Raw genomic sequence first — 21,904 nt, 5'->3', positions numbered from 1 at the left:
AATGTTGAGGATTTCGGGTCTCAGCACGTGCCCAGCTCAAACGAAAAACTATGCGGGAGTGCACTTTAAGGTCCTGACAAGGAGTCAAGGACTCTAGTTGAGAGCATCCGTGTCGAATCTCGATGGTGTGTTGAACGCTTCGTTTTAGCGGCTGAAACTATTGTAACTACCTTGGAACTTGAGAAAGACAGAAGGGAACCTCTCGTCTATACATTAAATACATGCAATTATGCTTAAGTTATCACTTCAAGTTCGGTAACGGGACATAAGCGACCCGCCATATCGACAGCGGTCGTAGAATCGGTGCTAGAGACCTGAGACCGGACTGATGGAGTGGATCGGACCTGAGCTTTTTCTGCGTGTTCCTTGCAAGCGACCGGGCTCTGAGCTCTGTGTCCGCATTAGACACTGACGCTACAGCTTTCCCGAAACCTCCAGTGCCGTGTTGGTTGAGCTACTCGGAGACTGAGTGGCGCCCGAGTGTGGGCGACTACGCAAATACACCGCGCCCGAGCATGATGTAACCGCTGACGGGATGCCTTGTAGGCCGATTTCGGGATTTCATACCATCAAGAAGTTGTACGAAGTCCTAGCTAACAGTATAATGAAAGAAAAACTGTGGCTGGTTAGATGCCAGGACAACTGGACGTCGCCATGCCATGTGAACTTGCGGCAGCCGAATCGGACTCCGAACTTGACGGGTCTAGGACCAAAGCTCACCAAGCAATTTCTTCACTTATCCGAGCATTCAAGAGACCTCCGGTCTCCATTTGAGTGCCCATAGCGTTCCATGCGAGGTAGTGAACATGGTTTTTGCGAGCATGGATGGCATGAATCTCGACTTCCCATGTTCAACAAACCTCTTGCTCATCCCTTGACCACATATTGCAAAATCTTCAAAAGACTACTGCCTGAATTCGGAATACTTAGTCTATTTTTCAATATTGTGTTGATTGGGCGAGGTCGACAAGACACAACATGATACACACAACGGATACCGAAGTCATGCTTGCCGACAAGGGCGGCTACAGGCAGATCAATAAATCTCTGAACATCTGTGCATTCGAAGACTATCTCAACGGCCAGACAGCGAATCTCCCCGATCTCCCACACGTCGAACAGCTCACTCCTCGCGTCCTACGCATATTAGGCCAGAACCCGGGAAAGGTATTCACATTTTAACTACGCTTCGACGATATATTGCTTTGCTCACACTTTGACGCAGTTCACATATCAAGGGACGAACACCTATGTCGTCGGAACCGGCAGGCATCGACTCATTGTGGATACGGGCGGAGGCGAACCGACTTGGGCTGAACTGATCTCATCTACACTGCAACAGATGGGCATCAGCCTTTCCCACGTGCTACTGACACATTGGCATGGAGATCATACCGGCGGCGTACCGGACCTGATCCGACTCTATCCACATCTGGAAGACTCCATCTACAAGAACGAGCCAGAGGATGGCCAGCAGGACATTTACGATGGTCAGGTGTTCCGGGTTGAAGGTGCGACTGTGCGCGCTCTCCATGTCCCTGGACACTCGGATGATCACATGTGCTTCGTGCTCGAGGAAGAGAATGCCATGTTCACCGGTGACAATGTTCTCGGACACGGAACCAGTGTGGCAGAGGACCTGGGCACGTTCATGGACAGCCTGCAGAATATGCACGCTCAACATTGCACCATCGGGTATCCTGCGCACGGAATCACCATCATGGACCTGCCGGCCAAGATCGAGAGGGAGTTGGAGAGCAAATGGAGACGAGAGAGGCAGGTCATGCAGGCACTGAGGAGACTTGGGGCCCGTGGTTCGAGGACTGTCACTGTCAAGGAGATTGTGACGGAGATCTACGGCGAATCGCTGGACAAAAGCATGAGGACCTTGGCATTGGAGCCCTTTATTGATGAGGTGCTCCGTAAGTTGGCGGGGGACTGTCGGGTTGGTTTTCAGTTCCGACGGGGGGAGAAGGAGAGGAAGTGGTATGCAGTCGATGTTGCGGGCTAATTCTCAATCTCCCCCGGTCTCCCGGTCTCCCGGTCTCTCGGGGCTCTGTCTTCGTTTCTTCTGTTTTTTTTTTTCCTTCAAATTGATTGATGTATGATATATCCACAGTCCGACTTGGGAATTCGCAGTGGATGTCATTGTGGCATGTGACATGTAACATGTACAGTATGGCTCCGCCGGCCGATGCGCCAAGTAATATGGGTCGGGGGTCGGGGGTCGGGGATCGGGGGTCGGGGGTCGGACTAGGGACAATTGCCCGATCGGGCAATTGTCAGTCAGCAGCCTGGCCAACTTCGGTCTAACCAGATTCTGTGGGTTGCCGAAATCCATTATCTTCAACTATCGGTAACCCCGCGCTTAGACTTTATAAGGCTCCCCGATATGTAACCAAAGGGTACATGTATTAAGTAAAAACCGATGGGTTTCTAAGAAACGATACATTTACTATTACTCAGCCTTTCACTTCACAAAAGCTCTGCAACATGTCTGATAACCAAGACATTCCCGCCGCCCCTCCCGGCGACCCTAATACTCAATTCCTCTGCTTGACCATCTGCGGCTATCGACGACCTGGCATGAGCGAGGAGGACTATAGACATCATATGACCCAAGTTTCGGCACCAATGACAAGTGGCTTGATGGTGAAATATGGCGTTAAAAGGTGGGCGATGGTGAGTGGCTTTATCTTGCATTACCAATTTACCCCCACGTCATCTCGTCTTTCGTTGTCATGAAGCACCAGGATTCTCCCAATCTCGAGTCATTTTCTGACAGGAGCCACAGATCCACAACACTACCGAGACGCGCGGTCTTATGACACGGCTTTTTGACCACCAGATGACGCAGCTCGCAGACTTTGACTGCTTTAGCCAGGTCGTGTTCCACAGCGTGGACGATTATAAGCGAATGAAGCAGGACCCGTGGTATAAAGAGCATTTACAGGGCGATCATGAGAAGTTTGCCGATACTAAGCGGAGCATGATGACTATTGGCTGGGTCACGGAGCTGATTAACGATGGGGTTGTAGTCCATGATAAGAAGGCTTAGAAGCCTGTGCTTAGATAGATGCCAATGACGTTTATGTTCGCTTGCTCCAGACTACGTTTCCGGTACTATGGCCCATGGCGAGTGATAGCATTGAGATGATCTAAAGACGCCGCGCTTTTTGCCAGAGCCCAGAATCCGCAGGGAGCACTAAAAGAATCAATCACGCGCGAGGGAACTGCGCCGGCACAGCTATGATTTATAAATCTACGGCGTAGGGGTCTTTTGCTTGCTTCACGCCTTTCGGAGATAGTCACACTTACTTGTTTGGACCTAGCTGCTATCTATCTACGTGCCCTCTGCTGCATACCTATTCGTTCTCGTCGCCCCTCCAGAGTCCATACTGAGCTCTGGCAAGTTGACGACTCGTAAGTAGAAGAGCAGAGCAAGATGTACAAGACAAGATCAAGCAAGCGATTCAGCGCTGTCCAAACGTTCCGATGAGAGCACCTGATAGGGGGAACAGGCATCGCATAAAATGGAGCCAGGCCCATTTCACCACCAACCCTTTTGCCTCCTCGATACCAATATCCAGTGGTCCTAATTGTCCTTCGGCATCCAATCGAAATAACGTGTTGTTCGTGGGAGCCATGCAGATCCACGTAAAGGGGAGCATGGTCAGCGTAGTCGCTGCGGCCAGGGCGGGGACGCGCCAGGATCTTCTCGCCCGACGCAGCCGGATGCACACCGAGGCATACATAATGAAAGTACCGATAGCCAGGAATGGCATTGTCTTGTGGCCGCACCAATACATGTGTCGCCATTGGGAAACGAGGAGGGTAGGGTCGGTTGCGAGATCCAAGAGGACGGGGACCATGATAAAGCAAAGAGACATCATCGCCCCTGAGAGGAGTGTGTTAGTCGTGTTTAGTTACTCCAGTGAAGCACATCCGCGATGACTTATGCCCTTGGGTGCTACAAACCAGAGAGGAAAGACCCCGAAATAACCGCGGCCGCTCCGTTAATTGTTTTCGCCATGGCTGCTGGTTTTTTTGGACGAGTCGGAGGGTTCGAACTTGTGGTAAGTTGGCAATTAAAGCAGGGAGTGTATTGCTATGACCTGAAGGAGTGTATCACAGGGGCGCTGCGAAGAGCGCCTTTATCTACATACCTACGGTATCATCCTAGAGACGTGGAAAAGTCACGATCAGACCATGATAAGACCATGATAAGCCCGTGCCGATACTTTTATCGGGTTCGGGCCCTCGGGGTCCGTTTTCCCCGATTTCATGTTCATTGGTGCATAGCTATTGATGTCCGTACGAGATGCTAATTGGGTAGATGTATCTAGAACACGCACACCTTCCTGTTTTTCCTTTCGTTTCTTATATCGAATACAATCATACATTCCTGAGATCATCGCTCCCCCCCGAGCACACAGCCCCTGAATTCAACACATGCGTCCATTACGCCGGTCCCGTCTTGGGCAACCAATTGTGAGCAAATGGAAAGAAATGCCGACAAAGGCCGACCAGGATGCACAAAGGCGTCCCTGGTGGGAATTTGGCTCCCTGACCGCGGATTTTGTTCACTACGGCCACATTCCTGCCGTCGTACTGTCCTTGCTCGTCGTCTGCGGCCTCAATCATGGCAGCCGACAGGTCCAAATAGCTGATGAAGCTCTCCTCCTCGTCGAAGCTCAGCTGATGACCACGCTGAATGTCAAGCGAGAGACCTCCCGGCTTGATGTAGATGGTCGTCACCCAGTCCTCATGGCGCCGCAGATACTCTTCCGCGAGCCTCAAGTCGCGATACACGTGCGAAGCCGCGGTCAGCATGATTGGGCGGAACCAGAAGGGCATACGGCGTGCGAGGTGGTCGTCGATTGTGGCCGAGCTTAGCAGCACCAGCTTGGGCGCCTTGAAGGTATCGGGGGAAGCGGCCCTGATGTTCTGCAGCGCCTGGATCACGCTCGAGGCACTATCCTGGCTCAGGGAGCAGCCGGGAATGTTGTCGTTTGTCGTGACCGTCATGAAGACGGCTTTGGTGCCGCGAATGCAGTTTTCCACGAGCTTAACGTCTTGAATGCTGCCTGCGAAGACCTTGACACGCTTGTTGTCGGCAGTCTCTGGAAGCATGCGGTACAGCTTGGCCTCATTGCGGCAGTAAACGTTGATGCCTGCGTTTGACGACCGGAGCAGGTTTTGGATCAGGCCAGACCCGCAGTTTCCTGTGCCGCCCAAGATAGCATAGGAGACCATGTTGACGATGTGGAATGTGGATCTGACAGCGAGTGGTGTTTTTGCTAAAGACGGTAGGTATGTAACTATGCGGCAAGGAGAAAAAATTGGTGTTGTTAAAGGGAGCGGGGGCTGGTGCTCGTCTCGTCTAACTACCCTGATTCCTAATTTCCTAAGCAGGCTATATTTGTCCGATATATACGGGGTACGTGATGGGACTTGAAGATATTTGCTACACAGTATAGCACAGTACAGTACAACACTTCCAAAACGACGCCGACTACTGTTAATTGACAATTATTGACGGATGCTTTATGTGAGGGCGTGCCAGGTTGTCTATCGGATGTTTGGAGGAATGGCCTTATTGACCTGCAGTTCGGTGAGCGAAGTGGGCCTCCTAACGGCCTCCCCCGACTTCCGCTTACTAGTCGACCTAGTATAGCGGAGCGTCCTGTGCGAAAGGGAGCAATAGCAGGTATAAACCGCCCCTTAGCGCGTAGCTGATTTTAACTAAGGCAATGAAAAACGGCGCTAATAACTAGTGCAAAAGTTTCTAGGCCGCTAATTAGCGAGTACCGGTCTTCCGCTAACCGCTACTCGGTCTTCCGGGTCTTCTTAAACCTTTCTAGGCTAGAATAATCCACTATATCCCTATAAGCCGAAATTAGCTATATTTTAAAGGTATTTCGATATATATAAGTATAAACAGAGCGAAACGCGTAAGGAAACAAAGAGGACTACCTATAATAGTATAGCATTTAAAGGAGAGTATATTCTTTTTATTTCTTTATATTTATATAAAGTAAGAAATCGGTTATAGGAGATATATAAGCTACGTAATATAGTTACGTAACTAGTAAATTATATAATCACTATACTTATCGTATATTACGAAAATATTATATTATATAATATATTATATAGTATATAATAGAATATTATATTATATAATATATATTAAATTTATAGGTTTATATTAAATTTTTAATCTATTTCGTAACTCTCCTCCTCCTTTACCTTTTACTTTAAACGTGTTACCCTATACCTAAGCAGTAGCAGCTCTTATAGCAGTAGTAGCTCTTACGGTAATAGCTATTATAGTAGCAGCTATTATAGCCATAGCTATTATAAAGTAGGTAGCTATGCTAAGTATAATAGCTGCCGCGCGTATATAACGAATTAATAATATTATGCTTTTATGCCCGCTTTAGGCATAGTGTTTTAGTATATTATTCCTAATACTCTTTCCTTTATAGATATTTATATACTTCGAAATATCTTTAAAATACACCTAATTTCGGGTTATACAGGGTAGTGGATTATTCTAGCCTATAAGGGTTTAAGAAGACCCGGAAGAACGAGCAGGGGGTGGGGGAAGACCGGTGCTCCTGATTAGCGTATATACTTTATACGGTTTATGGCTTTAGTATCCTTAGCTCCCGTGGTACGTGGGTACGTATTCTTAAAGGGGAGTCCGGGGGGTCTCCCCCTAGGACCGCTCCACGTACGCGCTCCACTAGCATTTCCCTTCGAAGCTTACTTCAAGGGCAAGGTATTTTTCTTCCCTCACAGTCGATTAAGTCCCTAAAGAAAACAAAACGAAAAAGGCTACCCAACGACAACAGCACATACCAATCCAAGTTTCAACATGGGTTTCCTATATAGCCAGTTATTCAAGCACCTCCCATACCCAACCGGTGATTATTCAGGCCAAACCATTATCATCACAGGAAGCAATGTAGGACTTGGCAAAGAAGCAGCGCGCCACTTCGCTCGCATGGGCGCCTCCAAGCTCATTCTCGCTGTGCGCAATCTCCAACGAGGACAGGAGGCCAAGGAGGACATTTTGCGCATGACGGGCCGCCTAAAGGACGTCATCGACGTCTGGGAGGTGGACATGGCCAGCTACGCGAGCGTAGAAAAGTTCGCGGCGCGCGTCAACAGCGAACTGGACCGCGTCGACATCTTCCTCGCCAATGCTGGTATCGCTCCGGGGAAATACGCGCTGGCCGAGGGCAACGAAGCAAGCATCACGGTCAACTTTGTCTCGACCATGCTCCTTACCGCACTCGTGATTCCCAAGCTCAAGAGCACGGCCGAGGCGTACAACATCAGGCCCACGCTCACCATTGTGTCGTCCGATGTCCACGCCCACACCACATTCCCGCAGAAATCGGCGCCCGAGGGAAAGATCCTGGATGCCGTCAGCGACAAGGAGGCTTGCGAGAAGCGTTGGGATGAGCAGTATCCCGTCTCCAAGATTCTCGGCGTCTTCGCCGTACGAGAACTGGCCAAGAGATATCCTGCCTCGACCTTTTCCGTCACCATCAACCTGGTCAATCCGGGGCTGTGCCACTCCGAGCTGGGCCGTGACATTCCGACATGGTCATTTTGGCTCATCAAGCTGCTCTTGGCTCGGTCGACCGAGGCTGGCAGCAGGACCTTGGTGCACGCCGCCTCGCAAGGGGTGGAATCCCATGGCCAGTACATGACTGACTGCGGAACGGGCACCCCGTCCGCCTTTGTGACCAGTGCGGAAGGGCAGAAGGCACAGGAGAGAGTGTGGGACGAGCTGTGGAAGAAGCTTGAGGGTATCCACCCGCAGTGTATGAGCAACTTTTAACTCAGCCTCCAAGTTGGCCGAGATATATGACAACCTTTATTATACATGATCTTTTGTTTTCCTTTCTTTGTCCAAGCCATTTATGCCTCCCCACCCATATGCCACCAGTGAAATATTTCCAGGTCGTTATTTGCCTTCTAGGTAATGTCGTCGACACTCAGCGGCCCAGCAAGTGAGGATATACTCGCCGCTGGATCAGGAAGACAGTACCACCACCACAGATTAAGGCATAAGCGAGCATAATAATATATAAAAGGGTACGGTTAGTCCGACTAGGGCACTTGGTTATTCCGACTGGGGTCCATGTTGACAGCCGGTGACACCCGCCCCCGTGTTCCGCTTATACCCAGATACTTTCACATACTACAAGATATCCGCTCAATTGATCGTAACGACGATACACTCAATTAATCGTAGAGGCGATACCGACGATACACTTAATTAATTAATCTTAATAACGATACGTTTAATCGATCGTGGCGACGGTCCCGACGATACACTTAATTAATCGTAGAGGCGATACCGACGATACACTTAATTAATCGTAGAGGCGATACCGACGATACACTTAGTTAATCGTAGAGACGATACGCTCAATCGATATAGCGACGATACTAACGATACCGACGATACACTTAATTAATCGTAACGACGATACACTTGATTAATCGTGATGCCGATACACTTAATTAATCGTAGTGACGCTTAATTCATCGTAACGACGATACGCTCAATACGTGTCTACAGTATAAGTATCTAGGTACAAAAAGAAGTCGTGGCGGCTGGCATCAGGTGTTATCAGTACTGCCCCAGTCGGAATAACCAAGTGCCCCAGTCGGACTAACCGTACCTATATGAAATTCGGCGCCTAAGCAACTCAGCACTATTAGCTTAGTTATAGGGATTATGTACGAGTGATTTGTACTATAGTCACGGACTGCGCACTTTGAAACCAGTTGACATTGACGAGTAGCCATTTCTTGACCATGTTCGTAAGCGAATGTAAGTAGCTAACCTAGGAGATTCACTACGTGATTTGCTGTTCGCACCCCCTTACGCTCTGGCAGGCACATTGCCCCAGGCCTGGGCAAATCCAGCACCCCAAATCCACTTGATCTCGTCAGGCAGGCCGACAGTAGAGTCGTATGCCATCCGAGCCAACTTCAACCAGGCGTCTCCCTGAAGGCGGAAAGTGGCTTGATTGGCCTGCTCAAACGGTTCAGAGACATCCTGGCCGCTCTTCAGTGCACGAACAAACTTGGCCACGTGCCCATCGTCGTGCATCTTGTTGATGCTGCGGTACAGTTCGCTCCAGCCCATGCCGGCGCTTGCACCGGCCTTGTAGTCGTTGATCTCTCGGACGTCGAGCTTGCTGCATCCGCTGGCGGCATACCAGAAAAGATCGGTACGGCCTTTCCATTCCACCAGGCGAACCTTTTTCTCCAGGCTGATCCAAGGCTGTCGGACCAAGACGGTAAGGAATATGGAGCTTGTGACGGCGTGCATGTGGAAGAAGTCAATCTTGGCTGCCTTGCCGGGTCGCTGTGATGCGCCGGCGAGGTAAGCGCTGCCATTAAGGGACTCGGCGGCGCGTCGCTCCAAGTCAGACGGGTCCACTCGGAACTGCGCTGCCAGTCTGACAATGGCCTCTCTCGACCTGCCTAAGACGCCGTCCTTCATCTTAAGAGTCATGTCCTCCCAGCGTGGACCACGGAAGATAACATCATTTTCTCGAGCCGTGTTGAACAACTCGATAAGCGAGAGGTCCATCCGACCACCCTTGGCCTGGTCGGCAATCTCCGAGGTCGCGAGGAGACAGTCGGGAATACCAGACACCGGATGCGTAATGGCCTGGGCAAGGGCTTCGGCGATAATACTTGGCTGCTCAAACTCCACGCCGAGGCCTAGATGGATAATGGGATGATAGGCGCCCTCGTACATACGAGCCAAGATGATATCGGCCAGCTTGGTTCCGCTGAAACAGTACTTGTCGAGTACGTCTCTCCAGCCGCGTTGATCCATCTGCTGCTCGAAGAAGATTACGACATTGGTATACTGGGCAACTTGACCCAGGATGGCAAACATGTTTTCGTCATTGGCCAGTCCCTTGATCACTTCATGGTCGGCTTCGGGCTGCGCGCGCTGCACGGCCAGACCGTCTTCGTAGGCACGCTGCACCTCCTGAGCGTCGCCTCCGAGGGCAAACGTTGTCAGCAGAGAGTGCGCCATGTGGTTGTGGCCGTTCTGGTCACGCCAGAAAACATGAAACTCGTCGTGGTTCTTCTGCAACAGCTCTTCCGTCTTTCGCACAGCGTCCCCTAGAATCTCGTTGACTCGACCCAGGCTGCCACAATCGGCAGAGAGCTGAACCCGACTAGCTTTGGTTGTGGACACGGCTCTTCCTTTCTTTGTCGCCAGCAGCAGCACCACGGGAAAGGTCACTTTTCTCTTTTCCCCGCCCATGGCAGTATCGAGCTCTTGCAGCAGTGCCTCGACTTCGGCGTAGCGGGCGCCGGCCTTGTCGCGATAGTTGGGATAGACCGAGTCCAGGTAGGCCTTGACATCGGCAACAGACCACTCTACACCCCAAAAGTCACGGTTGATGGCCTCTTCCGTAACCTCGCCCTCGGATCTGCGATCCACGGCACCAAAGTCAAAGTCAAATCCGGCCTTGGAGTTGAAAAGAAGGGGCATGTCGCAGTTCCACTTGTAACGAACCACGTTCTCCCAGTCTTCGGCGGGAAAGGCGATGTTGTCCATGTAGCTCTCCAAGGTCTCTGCAGCGTGGAGGTGGAAGGGAAAGCCGGGTGTGCCCTTCATCGGCTGGTTGAAGGCGCAGATGCGTGTGGCAACCTTGTCGTATGCCGCGTTGCACTCTTCAACAGCGCCATCAGCGAAGATGCAAGGTCCGTAGAAGTAGATGCCCAGCGTACCCCCCGGGCGAAGCAGGTGATGGAACGCCTTGAGCGCCTTGGGCGCGTTGAGGAGAGGCATGCACTCGCTGACGGTAATCAAGTCGGTGGTCCCGTTTCCTCCCGAGGTCGCGGGTGTCTTATCTGCCAAGTCCTCCGCCGGAGAGTGGATGAAGGTAAGCCTGCCGTGGAGGTGTTGTGGCATGAGTGCTGGTGCTACCGCCAGGGCCTCGCTGTTCACATCGGAACCAACAACGTGCTTGAAGTAAGCTGCCAGTCTCGCGGCAATGTTTCCGGGGCCCGTCCCGACATCGTGAGCAATGTCGGATGTGTTGTCTCCGTGCTTTTGGTGGTACTCATTGATGAGCTGGAAGAAGTCTTCGGTTGGGCTTGGACGAGATTCGATGTACGAACGCCAGAAGTCAATGTTGCTGCCACTCCTGACGGCGCCCGAAGTGAATGGCGTCTCAACTGTCGGTTCCACAGTGGTCGTAGACATGACGATGGTATCTTTGGGAGTAGCAGTAGCTACCTTGACCGAGTCAATAGGGGGGGTGATTGGTTTTGATAGATGTGTGCTTCTTTTATAAATTCGATTGTGAAAGGAACGTTATATATTGACTAGAAGCACCAGTCCGTATACTTCGCTCCCACTCGGCCTTCCTCACTTTAAGAGTCTAGATGTAACGTTAGTAGCTATCTATCGGGTGCTTATCGTCTATACTCGCTCATCAGTATCGGGGTGTTGGGAGTGGCGGGAGTGGCAAGCCCGAGAAGCCGAAGTTTAACATATGAAGCCGGGCGCCCGGGCATGACTGTCTTTCGGAGTGTACCGAGACTAGAGTCGATATACACGACGGATTAGTCGGGATAGGTAGTGATTGGCGAATTCGTTAACAGTTTTCTTTTTGTTTTCTTCTTTCAATCGGCCCTTAAACTTAAGCAACAGTCACTAATTCTATTAGTATCTATATTAAACAAGCCCGCTGATTATAATAAACATAGTTATGCTATGCTCTCCCCGATATTTATTTAGCCTAGGATAAGAGAGTTAAAGTAGTCTAGGCGAGCGACTAAAAACGACGAGTTACTATTTTAGGTCGGGAGAAGATATAAGATATAACTATACTAGCTATACTTAGTATACCTCTATAAGAATTAAATACGTTAGTTTATAACTTGGTCCTATATCCTAAGCGGTTATTGGTTTATACCGTAGATCGGTATCTTTATATATAAATTTATATAGAGAGGTATAAACTAGTATAATAGCATAAGACTAACGTCTATTAGGTAAAGAACATCTAAAGCCATTACTACTTCCTGCTTATATATAGACTAAAACGCTCGAACTAGAATTAGTTATAACTTTATTAAATTTTTAACGACCCCTATTTTAAAGATATTAATAGATTTATTAGAATAAGCTCTTCACGATAACCTCTATGAATATATAGCCTCCTATACGCCTACATTAGGTTATTAAGAATATATTAGTTTATTAAGAGGGATAGCGGTGATATAGACTATTAATAGTGGTTAAGTTAAGGTACTAAAATTTAAATAGGTATATATATATCGTGATATAAGTATTCCCCCTATAATTAAATATGCTTATACCTATAGGGCTACTACCTGTGAGCGGCTAGTCACGAGTTATTCACAGAGTAAGGCCGAATAATTAAATTATTTAAAGCTAAGGAGAAAAGAAGGAAAGGGGAAAACTCTATAGGTGCCTGCGACCTAAATATAATATCGCGGCGACCCACTAGGAGTATACTATAATTAGTCGGAAGATCCGGTGCTTTACCGGATTATCTCTATAGGGTTAGCCCGTAATATTACCCCCCTCCCCCCTCGGTAAGTCGTTAGTCTTTGGTATAGGTTCGCGGAGCGTTATTATTTAATCGAATAACGCCTCTTTATTAATTATATAATAACCCTTAGTGGCTTTTTAATCCCGAATAGCCTCTTTATTCGTTAAAGAGCGCTTAAGGTAGGCCTTTATAGTTATACGATTAATTAACGTGTTATATATAGCTATTATTATTATTTATAGACGGGTTATAGGATCGTTCCTTTTATATAAGGAACCGATAGGCGTACCTTCCCTAACCGTGTAACTCGTTTATTAATAATACTAACTTTACTATTACCTCTATATTCTCGTTTTTTTTTCTTTTCTTTAATAATATCCCTTATTACTAATAGTACGTTTTCTATCGCCCACCACCCTTTTACACGCCGTTTCTTTATTCTAACCCCTTATCTCTCTCTCTAGAAGATATTTAAGTTTTTAGGATTATCTCCGGCCCCTAAGGTACGTTTCCTGTTCTTCCTAAGAGCTTCGCGCGATGTTTACTAACTTATATATATAATATAGGGGGCTAATAATAATAATAATAATAATACCGGTAAGGAGGCACCTGCTCCCGCCCTGGCTAGTAAGGAGATTATTTCTCCTGCCTCGGCTATAGACCGCCGCGCCTAGCTAGCCCGAGCCGCTAAGGCTAAGGGTAAGCGTTCCGCGGGCAAAGCTTTTATAGTGGTTAAGAGCCCCGCGAAGCGTGCTCGTGGAATAAAACATCCTCCTAAAGGGACCCGTTTAGTCTTCTACTACTCTTACGTAAAGGCTATTATAAATAGCTAGGATAGGCGGTATTACCGCGATTAGTTAGGACCCGGAGTAAGGATACCCGATCCTAAGTGCTATAATTACTTAAAGGGCGGTTATAGGTGCGTTCCTCCTCCGCCTAGGATAACTAGTCCGTCGGTAGCACTCCTAGAGGCGGCGAAGGTGGTTAACGATAACCCCTTTTATAGCCCTAAGGCGATAGAGGCGCTTATAGCGGCTTATTCGGCCTTTTAAAAGGCGTCCGGGGTTTTAAAAAAGACCTTTAGCACTTCGTAAAAGGATAAGCCTATCTTAACGCCTATCGATTCGGGTACTAGTAAGCCTTACTTATCGGTATAAGCCACCGCCTCCCCCCCCCGCGAGGACTCTTATATTATAGCAGGTAGACCTATACCTATCGCGGCGCCTCCTATTATCGTTACGCCTATTCCTAGTATAACGATTACCTTTATAGGGGTAGAAGGCCTACGCCGGCTTAACCGGTTCTTATAGGTGGTTAAGAATATCGTGGGGGTTATTCGTGTTAAGGTAAAGGACGTTAAGTCCTTTAAAGGAAAAAAAAAGGATAGGCAGGCTAAGGTTATAGCGTCTGCGTTATCTCCTATTATCGCTAAAAGCGTTAATAGTTATAAGGATACTTATAACGATATTAATCTCGATACCTAAACCCGATAGCTAGGGGCGGGGCTTATCCGCCCCGACTTAATTAATATAGACGGCTTTACTATTATCCTAACCTTTACTTAACTCTTATTACCTTTCCTATAACTCTTCTTTTTTTTATACTATTCGCGTAGTCCGTTATTAACTTTAATCGGGCTATACTTCTTTTTATAATAGTCTAGGGCGGTTAATTCTTATAAGGACTCTATTAGTTCCTAAGATATCTAGGTATATCCTTTTTACTTTACTAATACCTCTCTCCTTACGCCTCTACCTACCCTCCTATTCCTAGCGTATAAGATTTCCTTTACTATTTATTTATTTTCTTTAAGGCCGTTATGAATTAGTCCGGGTTAGGGGTCGTGTAGAATTTAACTAAGAAGCGGGTCTTCGCTTATATATTATAGGAGGTCTATATAAAACCTCGGGTATACGTTTAAAGGCATATCTAGTTCTATAATATACGGGTTAATAACCTTAATAACTCTATACTTCTAGTATAGCTAGCTTAACTTATATAACGGTCTTAGGGTAAAGTAGTTCGCGAGTAAGAGTTATATAAGGTCGCCTTTACGAAGGCGTTTAGCGGGGATACGGCGCTTATTCGCCGACTCTTCCTATTATAGCTACGTGGCCGCTATTAAGGCTTAGGCGAACTCTATAGCTTCTTAGAGATAGCGAAGCAGGTTATAGGCTATAAACTCCCGAGTATCGCTGCTTAGTTCCTCGTGGATCTAGATCGGGTCGATATAGTATCCGTGTTTAAGGAAGAATAGGCTTATCTTAGTAGTAAAGCTTTCTTAGTTATTTAATACTAGTTAGGCGGCGGGTAATAACCGGTCCTAATTATCTTATATATAGCAGATAAAGGCTTAGAGGTACGCCTATACTTCTTAGTTTACTTATTCGGTGGCTTTATCGGTCTAGGGGTAATACGTAGTACTTAATCGTTATTCGATTTTAGCTAATTTATAGAAGTATCGCTAAAAGCGACTCGTTTAGTTAGAACCTCTATTACTTACGATTAAGCGAGGTATACTATAAAACCGAAAATAATAGTATAGGAACCGTTTAGTATAAGCTTCCGCCTTTATAGAGTCTATCGCTTTAAGGGTAATAGCCTTTATAAGTCGATCGGTTATAACCTATAAGTATCTATACTTCTTCTCCTTAGCGGGGGGCAGGTCCGTTATAAAGTCTATTAATAGGTCGCTCCTTATTTATTCGGGAATTAGGAGTGGTTTTAAGAGTCCTTATTAAGCGTTCCGCTATATATAGCTTTAGTTATAAACGTTATAGTTACGTATAAACCTGCGTACGTCTTAGTTTATTCCCGGCTAGAAGAAGCGTCTCGCTATAAGGGTAATTATATTATCTTACCCCGGGTAACCTTTAATTATAGAGTCGTGTATAGATTAGATTACTTATATTCGTAATATACTCCCTTCCTAGGCTCCTAGTACCTATAAGCGATCTCGGAATATTAGTAGTCCTTATAAGGTAATCCCGTATTCGGTAATTTAGGCTCGGAGACCTAATAAGGGGGAAAACTATCGATCGCCTTTAGATACGGCTTATATAGCTTAGCGATACTAGTTATCTTCTTTTGCCATGGCGTCCTATAGCCGTTATAATTCGTTATTAGCTTTAAATACTCGTGGGTGTTCGCGAAGGAGGCGGATCTTTAGGGGAATTAAGGTCTCGGGGATTAACTATATATATCGCGCCTATTCCTATTTATTAAAGAAGTCCTTTAGTTTATCTTATTCTCTTCGCGAGAGAGCGTTAGCGGTATAGTTATCGGCACCCTTACGGTATTCTAGTATAAAGTCGAACTAGGCGAGCTTACCGGCCTATCGGCTTTACTTCTTATTAAGTATTTTCTTTATTATAAAGTATTCCAGGGCCTTATAGTTAAACAGGATTATAAAGCGACTATAACTTAGGAGCTTTACTCTCTAATACATTATATAACTTATAATCACTAATATCTCCTTATTATAGATAGGGTAATTATACTCGGCTCCTATAAGTCGCCTTAAGTAATAGGCGACTATATAACGACGTCCTTATTCGTTTTCTTAAACTAATATACCTCCTAGTATAAATCCTAAATAGTCGGTTTTTATAAAGGTCTTATTACTTAAGACCTATTATCGTAGGATCGGTTCCTCCTAGAACCTCTTCTTAACCTCTTCGAAGGCCGCTTATTCGTTAAGACCCTAGGAGAATACTCGATCCTTTTTTATTAGTCTTATTAGGGCGGATATAATATAGGCAAAGTTCTCCACGAATATACGGTAATAGTTTATAAAGCCTAGGAAGCTTCGGACTCCCTTTACTAAGGTCGGGGCTTCCTACTCTCGGATCGCCTTTAGTTTATCGGGGTCGTATAAAACGCCCTAGCCGGTAATAACTATAAACCCTAAGTACTTCACGGTCTTTACGCTAAACTCGTACTTTACTAGGTTAAGCGTTAATCCTGCGTCGCTTAGCGATTATAGTACCAGGTTAACCTTCTTCTTATAGTCACGGAGGGACCCGCTTAAGTAAATCAGGATATTATTAATATATATAGTAATAAAGTCGTTAAGGTAGCGTTATAACGTCTTATTAATATATTATTAAAAGGACGCGGGGGCGCCACTAAGTCTAAAAGGGTATACTAACTATTTAAATAAGCCGAATCGAGTTCGGAACACTATCTTTGCTTTATAGCTAGCGGCTATTCGGATCTTATAGAATATAGTAACTATATTAAGCTTTGTGAACCACTTAGCTTACTCTAGGTTTCGGAGTGTCTCCGTGATTAATAGGAGAGGATAGCGGTCTTTCTGGGTGATCGTATTTAAGGTATAGTAGTCGTAATAGAATCGTAACCCTCCTCCTAGCTTCTTTATAAATAAAACTAGAGCTTTAGCGGCGGAGCTGCTAGCTTATATAAACCCTTTATCGATAAGGTCGGTAAGGGTCTTCCGTAGGACTAAGAGTTCCTCTCTGGATATATTATAAAGAGGGCCCTAGGGTAATTCTGGCTCCTTACCGTTAGGCCCTTATATAAGGTTTATTTTATAGTTAACCCTAGGTCGATAAGGGGGAAGGCGGTTTGCTTATAAGTCGGAGAATAGGTCCGGAAATCGTTATAGTATCTTTTCTAGGATATACTTCCGGGGGTTAACTAGGGACTTACTTCGGAGGGCCTTATCGATATCCTTAATACTAACGGCGTAAAGCGCGAGTTCCTTTTTACTAAACCGTTATCTCCTTTATAATCGCTATATAATACTAATAAACACCGACCTAGTTACTACCTAAGCTCCACGGATAGCTTTAATATTATCGGGTTCTTCCTCGCCTTAGAGTCGGATATTTATCCGGGCTACTTTATAGTAAAGGCGATATCTCTTCGCGTAATAAGTAATATCGTTATATTTTATTTATAGTTTCCTTAGGAATATATTATAATCTAATCCTGGTATTATATAGGCGAATAATCGTTATATATATCCACCGATTTTAAGATCGTATATAGCGATACCGGAACTCCTCGTAAACCTTATAGTATCGGAGAACCCTAAAAGGGGTCTTTTAGTCCTATTAACTAATAGGAGGCGGAGGGACTTTATAAGACGTTTACTTATAGTTATATAATAGTTATATCTAGTATCTATAAGAGTAGTAACTAACTTTTTATTAATCCGCGCTTATATAAGAGCTAAATAATTACTACGCGATTATAATATAAACTCTTTTTAATCCCTTTATTCCTTTATAATAGGCTCTAGTACCCGTTTTTATACTAGAGCTATTCTTTTTCCGAGTCTTTATTATTATCCGTGACTTATGTATAGATTATCTTATTATCCGAGGCTACTAAGACCTTCGCTACGCGGTTCTCTTTATAATCCTCGGCGTCTTTTTTCTTTAAGCGGTATCTTTTAGCGAGGTATCCTTTTTTTCCGTAGTTATAGCACTCTTTTATCTTTTTTTTCTTAGTTTATATTCGATTAACTCCTCCTATCTTTATATCGCTATCGTGATTACGAGCGTGATTATTATTATTATTATTATATAGCGCTTAGCTAAACCATAGCCTTATAGCGAGGGCTTCGAGTCTCTAAGCGATACTTTATATTTCGGTTACTTAAGCGTAGTAGTTATTCGGTAGTTTCGCGGTAATAAGGGCGGCGCGAAGGCGATTACTAAGAGCTCCCTCTAGGAACGTGATCTTCGTAGTATTATCCTATTAACCTCCCTTAGCGATAATAAGCTATTATTCGAAACCGGGTATAAAGCTTCCGAATACTTAGTCTTTACGCTAGTATAATATTCTTAGGGCGTTAGCCGCATAGGGTTATTCGTTAACGTCTTTATATATACGGTTAAGGTAATTAAGGAAGTCTTCGGGGTTATATTAACTATCGGTTCCGCCTACGGCCTAGAAGGAGGCGATAACACGGCGGGGAGCTTCGTCTAAGTAGGCGTTAATAAAATACCACTTTTCGTGAGCGTTCTAGAAAAGATATTAATTAAGTAGGAGCTTTTTACGAATCTCGGATAACTAGCTTATATACTCAGAGCGTTTACTATTAAACTTCTAGGGTAGTGGAAGCGCTTTAGTCCTAAGGTTCGGAATAGGCGTTATATCGGGTATAGGCGTAGTAACGGGCGGCTAAGGGCCCTATATAGTCTTTTCTAATAGTATAGCGAGATAAGGCGTGGTTATATATTATTAGTTTTATATCGCCTATAGTAGCTAGTTAATAGCATTCTATTATTCTTAGATCTAGGTGGTTAAGGTCACGACTTAAGTCTATAAAAGGTTAATAATCTCCCTCCTCCACTCCGTAGCCTTAGGCGACTCGCCCGCTAAGCGTAACGGAGCGCCGGGAGGTAGATCGAAGTGATAGTCTATCTTTATTAGCGTAGTATATGGGTTTCGCTAAGCTTTAGATATATAAGCGGCTAGTTACGAGTTATTTATAGAGTAAGGCTAAATAATTAAATTATCTAAAGCTAAGGAGAAAAGAAGGAAAGGGGAAAACTCTATAGGTGCTTACGACCTAAATATAATATCACGGCGACCTACTAGGAGTATACTATGATTAGTCGGAAGATCCGGTGCTTTACCGGATTATCTCTATAGGGTCAGCCTATAACACTACCGATCCTTATCTAGTTATATTATATTATATATAAACTAATATATTTAATCCTTAGAGAGGTATAGGTATAGAGCGCCGCTCTTATTGTATAGCCTATCACGATACTAGAATAAAGCTAATAATAAATAATCTGCCCCTTAACGTGTTAAGATATTCTCACGGGCCTTAAAAATTATCGGCTCTCGCTACGCGTTATCGACTAGATAAGATCTATGCTATTCCTAATCTAGATTATCGGAGGTATACTAGATGGATCGGTATTAAGCCTGTCTCTCGATACGGATTATAACTTTCTTTACCGTAAACGCATACCGTTTATTATACCGATATAGTCCGATAACTTATAAGCTTAGCAGCCTGCCCTAGGGGCAGGTCCTAGTATTAGAAAAAGTTCCCTGTATCCGCCATTAGCCTGTTTCTTCGGATTCCGGCCATTATCTTGGCGCAGTTCGGGGAACGACGGTACGGCGGCTTGTACACAAAGTGGCTAACGCTATCTGCGGGAACCAAAACAACATTAAGTTAAGTGCAATAGCCACCGGGTCGGAGTAATATAACCAATAAGCTTAGCCAGATTTAACATCGGGCGCACGGGTCATAGCGGGCCCCGAGCTATAAGCTTTTACTAGCGCCGACTCGCTGAGAAGGAAATAGACTAGGGAGGGACTAAGATTAATAATAATTCCTGTGTGTGTGGAGTATAGAGGGTTCAGGACAGTCCAAGAACTGTCAGGGAGGGATGGGGCACGGCGGTAACATTGTCTTGTTCTTTGTCTCTCTACGGAGTACCCTGACTGGTATACCTACTACTACCCTTGCACAAACGCCTGATACTTAAGCTCCAGTGCCAGGTCGCCAGTTCTCGGTAAGCAATTTTTATTAACCAGAACCAGCCGACCCGTGATGTCGCTCAGTGTGGCCAGCATTGCCAGGATTTCGCCCAGCTCATTATCCTGCTGGTTCGTGAGTTGAAAAAGCGTCATGTCACGCAAACGCGCCCGAGCTTCCGCTCTGGCGCCTATACTGCCCAGGTCCGGGATCAAGCCGGAGGTAAGAACGACCGTTGCCGAGCTGTTCATCTTCATCATGTCCACGAGCTGTTTGAGCTCGCTCTGGATGCGCTCCCGAGCTGTGGCGCCCAAGCCTCCGTTTGCGAACCCGTTTAGGTGGAAAACGTACACGATAGCATCGCGTACCGGCTGGGGGGTACCCATAGTGCGCCGTTGGAGAGAGACCCGCCCATCCATGAGGCTTTGTTGCGGTTCTGGCGTTGAGCCGGGGCCGAGTGGCTTCGGCCATCGGCCTTGCAAGACCGAATTGGTTTCCTCTACCTGCACAAAGACTTTGAGTAAAGGAAAGTGATTGGCGATCATGACGGCCTGCGTCATTGAGCTAGCGCCAATCTTCAGAGCGGGGTAGAGTGGCCGGGAAATGTATATCAGCAGCGGCTAGACCCAAACCGGCAGGAGTTGGCTTTACATACCTCCACGATGGCGCTAGCCTCGCTAAGGAGTCGATCGGCGCATTGTAACGACTCTAGCAGTCCCACCAGGGTCCCGTCGACATTTGTGGTGCCGTGCTCCTTGAAAGCAGCCCACTGCCGCCTTAGCTGGGGTCGCTGCTCGCACGCCGTGCTGAAAGGGACGGGCGAATTGCTGGCCAGGTTATAGGCCGTCTCGGACGGGAATCTGGAATCGCAGAATCGTTGGGTACTGGCTGGCATGTGGAGGGCTGCCGGCACCGCCGTATTGGCGAGAAACACGATAGCGTCGAGAAGTGACGGGTTCGTGACAAATTCGGCCGACAATGCGCTGTGTGCGACCTTGCCTGGCTCCGGCTCACGTAAGAAGCCATAGGTCGCTGTCATGCGTACAATACGACTCAATTGAGGCTCGGGGACGCCGACTAGGTCCGCGATGTCTCTGGTCGACGCGCTTTCGCGCAGCGGAATACAAGCCAAGACTTGAAAGTGGCATAGCCAGTGCAGACAAGCTAGTATTTGGGCCTAAGAATACTGTTTCAGCCATGGCTTTTTTTTTATATATCTTTTTTTTTGTCCGTCCTCTTTCATAAACCCAGAGAAAAGAGAATGGGGCGAAGCAACGTAACGGGAAACGGATATAAGAGAGAGAGACTCACATGACATGCGAGCTGCTGGATTAAATCCGACGGGCCCATGATTAAGCGCTGTAGTTCCACAATATCAGCTAATACTACCTGTTTTGACTGCCGAAGCTCGTTCGAAAGGCGTCGTGGAAATTCCACGGTTTCGTTAGATATCCCTCCGAATGTCTCTTGACAGCTTGCAACGAATTTCTTAAGATCAACGGCCGTGGCCGTTGCAGAGTCGACGAGTTGGGCGATGAAATCCATGCTAGATAGACTACTAGTAGTTTCCAGTGTTCCACTAGATGGCTATTGGTTCAATGACTTGTTATGTGTAAAGAAAGAATCAGAGAAAGAAACTCGTAAAGAAACTCGTTTACTATCAACCTTTCGCATCGAGTTTTCATCAATATCGATTCGGCCATTCACTCGTAGTTTATAACTTGGCTCTTGTTCTCGAAGATCCTCACAAAGCCCGGTATGTACTCCGTATTCTCGAACGCGACGTACCAGCAAAGCCACCCACCCGTGCCCGCCCCACTTGTATTGGTTCGGTGGAACTCAC

General features: G+C 46.4%; 7 protein-coding genes across 7 annotated transcripts; 3 read left to right on the top strand and 4 right to left on the bottom strand.

The window, feature by feature from the left end:
- Nucleotides 1–1,005: 1,005 nt before the first annotated feature.
- ACRALDRAFT_1037654 (uncharacterized protein) lies at nucleotides 1,006–2,011 on the top strand (the record flags this gene model as incomplete). Its single annotated transcript, XM_071015068.1, has 2 exons — nucleotides 1,006–1,167; nucleotides 1,226–2,011. The coding sequence occupies 2 exons, from the start codon at nucleotides 1,006–1,008 to the stop codon at nucleotides 2,009–2,011; spliced, it is 948 nt and encodes a 315-aa protein (XP_070870832.1).
- A 482-nt stretch (nucleotides 2,012–2,493) lies between these two features.
- Nucleotides 2,494–3,058, top strand: ACRALDRAFT_2045057 (uncharacterized protein; the record flags this gene model as incomplete). The annotated part of the gene is made up of 2 exons (XM_071021492.1): nucleotides 2,494–2,682; nucleotides 2,795–3,058. 2 exons carry the CDS (start codon nucleotides 2,494–2,496, stop codon nucleotides 3,056–3,058), a joined length of 453 nt encoding a protein of 150 aa, XP_070870831.1.
- A 241-nt stretch (nucleotides 3,059–3,299) lies between these two features.
- On the bottom strand, nucleotides 3,300–4,099 carry ACRALDRAFT_1078269 (uncharacterized protein). Its single transcript, XM_071018754.1, has 2 exons — nucleotides 3,982–4,099; nucleotides 3,300–3,901 (listed from the first exon to the last, which is right to left on the bottom strand). Exons 1-2 carry the CDS (start codon nucleotides 4,031–4,033, stop codon nucleotides 3,474–3,476), a joined length of 480 nt encoding a protein of 159 aa, XP_070870830.1. The 5' UTR covers nucleotides 4,034–4,099; the 3' UTR covers nucleotides 3,300–3,473.
- A 362-nt stretch (nucleotides 4,100–4,461) lies between these two features.
- Nucleotides 4,462–5,256, bottom strand: ACRALDRAFT_1073120 (uncharacterized protein; the record flags this gene model as incomplete). The annotated part of the gene is made up of 1 exon (XM_071018066.1): nucleotides 4,462–5,256. The coding sequence occupies one exon, from the start codon at nucleotides 5,254–5,256 to the stop codon at nucleotides 4,462–4,464; it is 795 nt and encodes a 264-aa protein (XP_070870829.1).
- Nucleotides 5,257–6,824: 1,568 nt separating this feature from the next.
- On the top strand, nucleotides 6,825–7,914 carry ACRALDRAFT_1066296 (uncharacterized protein). Its single transcript, XM_071017317.1, has one exon. The coding sequence runs from the start codon at nucleotides 6,884–6,886 to the stop codon at nucleotides 7,856–7,858; it is 975 nt and encodes a 324-aa protein (XP_070870828.1). The 5' UTR covers nucleotides 6,825–6,883; the 3' UTR covers nucleotides 7,859–7,914.
- A 997-nt stretch (nucleotides 7,915–8,911) lies between these two features.
- On the bottom strand, nucleotides 8,912–11,269 carry ACRALDRAFT_213747 (uncharacterized protein; the record flags this gene model as incomplete). The annotated part of the gene is made up of 1 exon (XM_071024133.1): nucleotides 8,912–11,269. One exon carries the CDS (start codon nucleotides 11,267–11,269, stop codon nucleotides 8,912–8,914), a length of 2,358 nt encoding a protein of 785 aa, XP_070870827.1.
- An 8,773-nt stretch (nucleotides 11,270–20,042) lies between these two features.
- On the bottom strand, nucleotides 20,043–21,606 carry ACRALDRAFT_2045052 (uncharacterized protein; the record flags this gene model as incomplete). The annotated part of the gene is made up of 3 exons (XM_071021491.1): nucleotides 20,043–20,636; nucleotides 20,717–21,238; nucleotides 21,373–21,606. The coding sequence occupies 3 exons, from the start codon at nucleotides 21,604–21,606 to the stop codon at nucleotides 20,043–20,045; spliced, it is 1,350 nt and encodes a 449-aa protein (XP_070870826.1).
- Between the last annotated feature and the right edge of the window lie 298 nt (nucleotides 21,607–21,904).

Source organism: Sodiomyces alcalophilus (assembly GCF_042370955.1).
Source record: "Sodiomyces alcalophilus JCM 7366 unplaced genomic scaffold ACRALscaffold_11, whole genome shotgun sequence".
Taxonomy (NCBI): domain Eukaryota; kingdom Fungi; phylum Ascomycota; class Sordariomycetes; order Glomerellales; family Plectosphaerellaceae; genus Sodiomyces; species Sodiomyces alcalophilus.
Note: the sequence above shows the minus strand (reverse complement) of the source record. Positions and strands in the feature narration are given on the sequence as shown.

Bases quoted from the DNA above. Each gene is read 5' to 3' on its own strand.
- ACRALDRAFT_1078269 (XM_071018754.1), bottom strand. From the start codon at position 4,033: ATGGCGAAAACAATTAACGGAGCGGCCGCGGTTATTTCGGGGTCTTTC. The intron at 3,902-3,981 runs CTGGTTTGTAGC...ACACACTCCTCT, and splicing joins TATTTCGGGGTCTTTCCTCT to CAGGGGCGATGATGTCTCTT.
- ACRALDRAFT_1066296 (XM_071017317.1), top strand. From the start codon at position 6,884: ATGGGTTTCCTATATAGCCAGTTATTCAAGCACCTCCCATACCCAACC.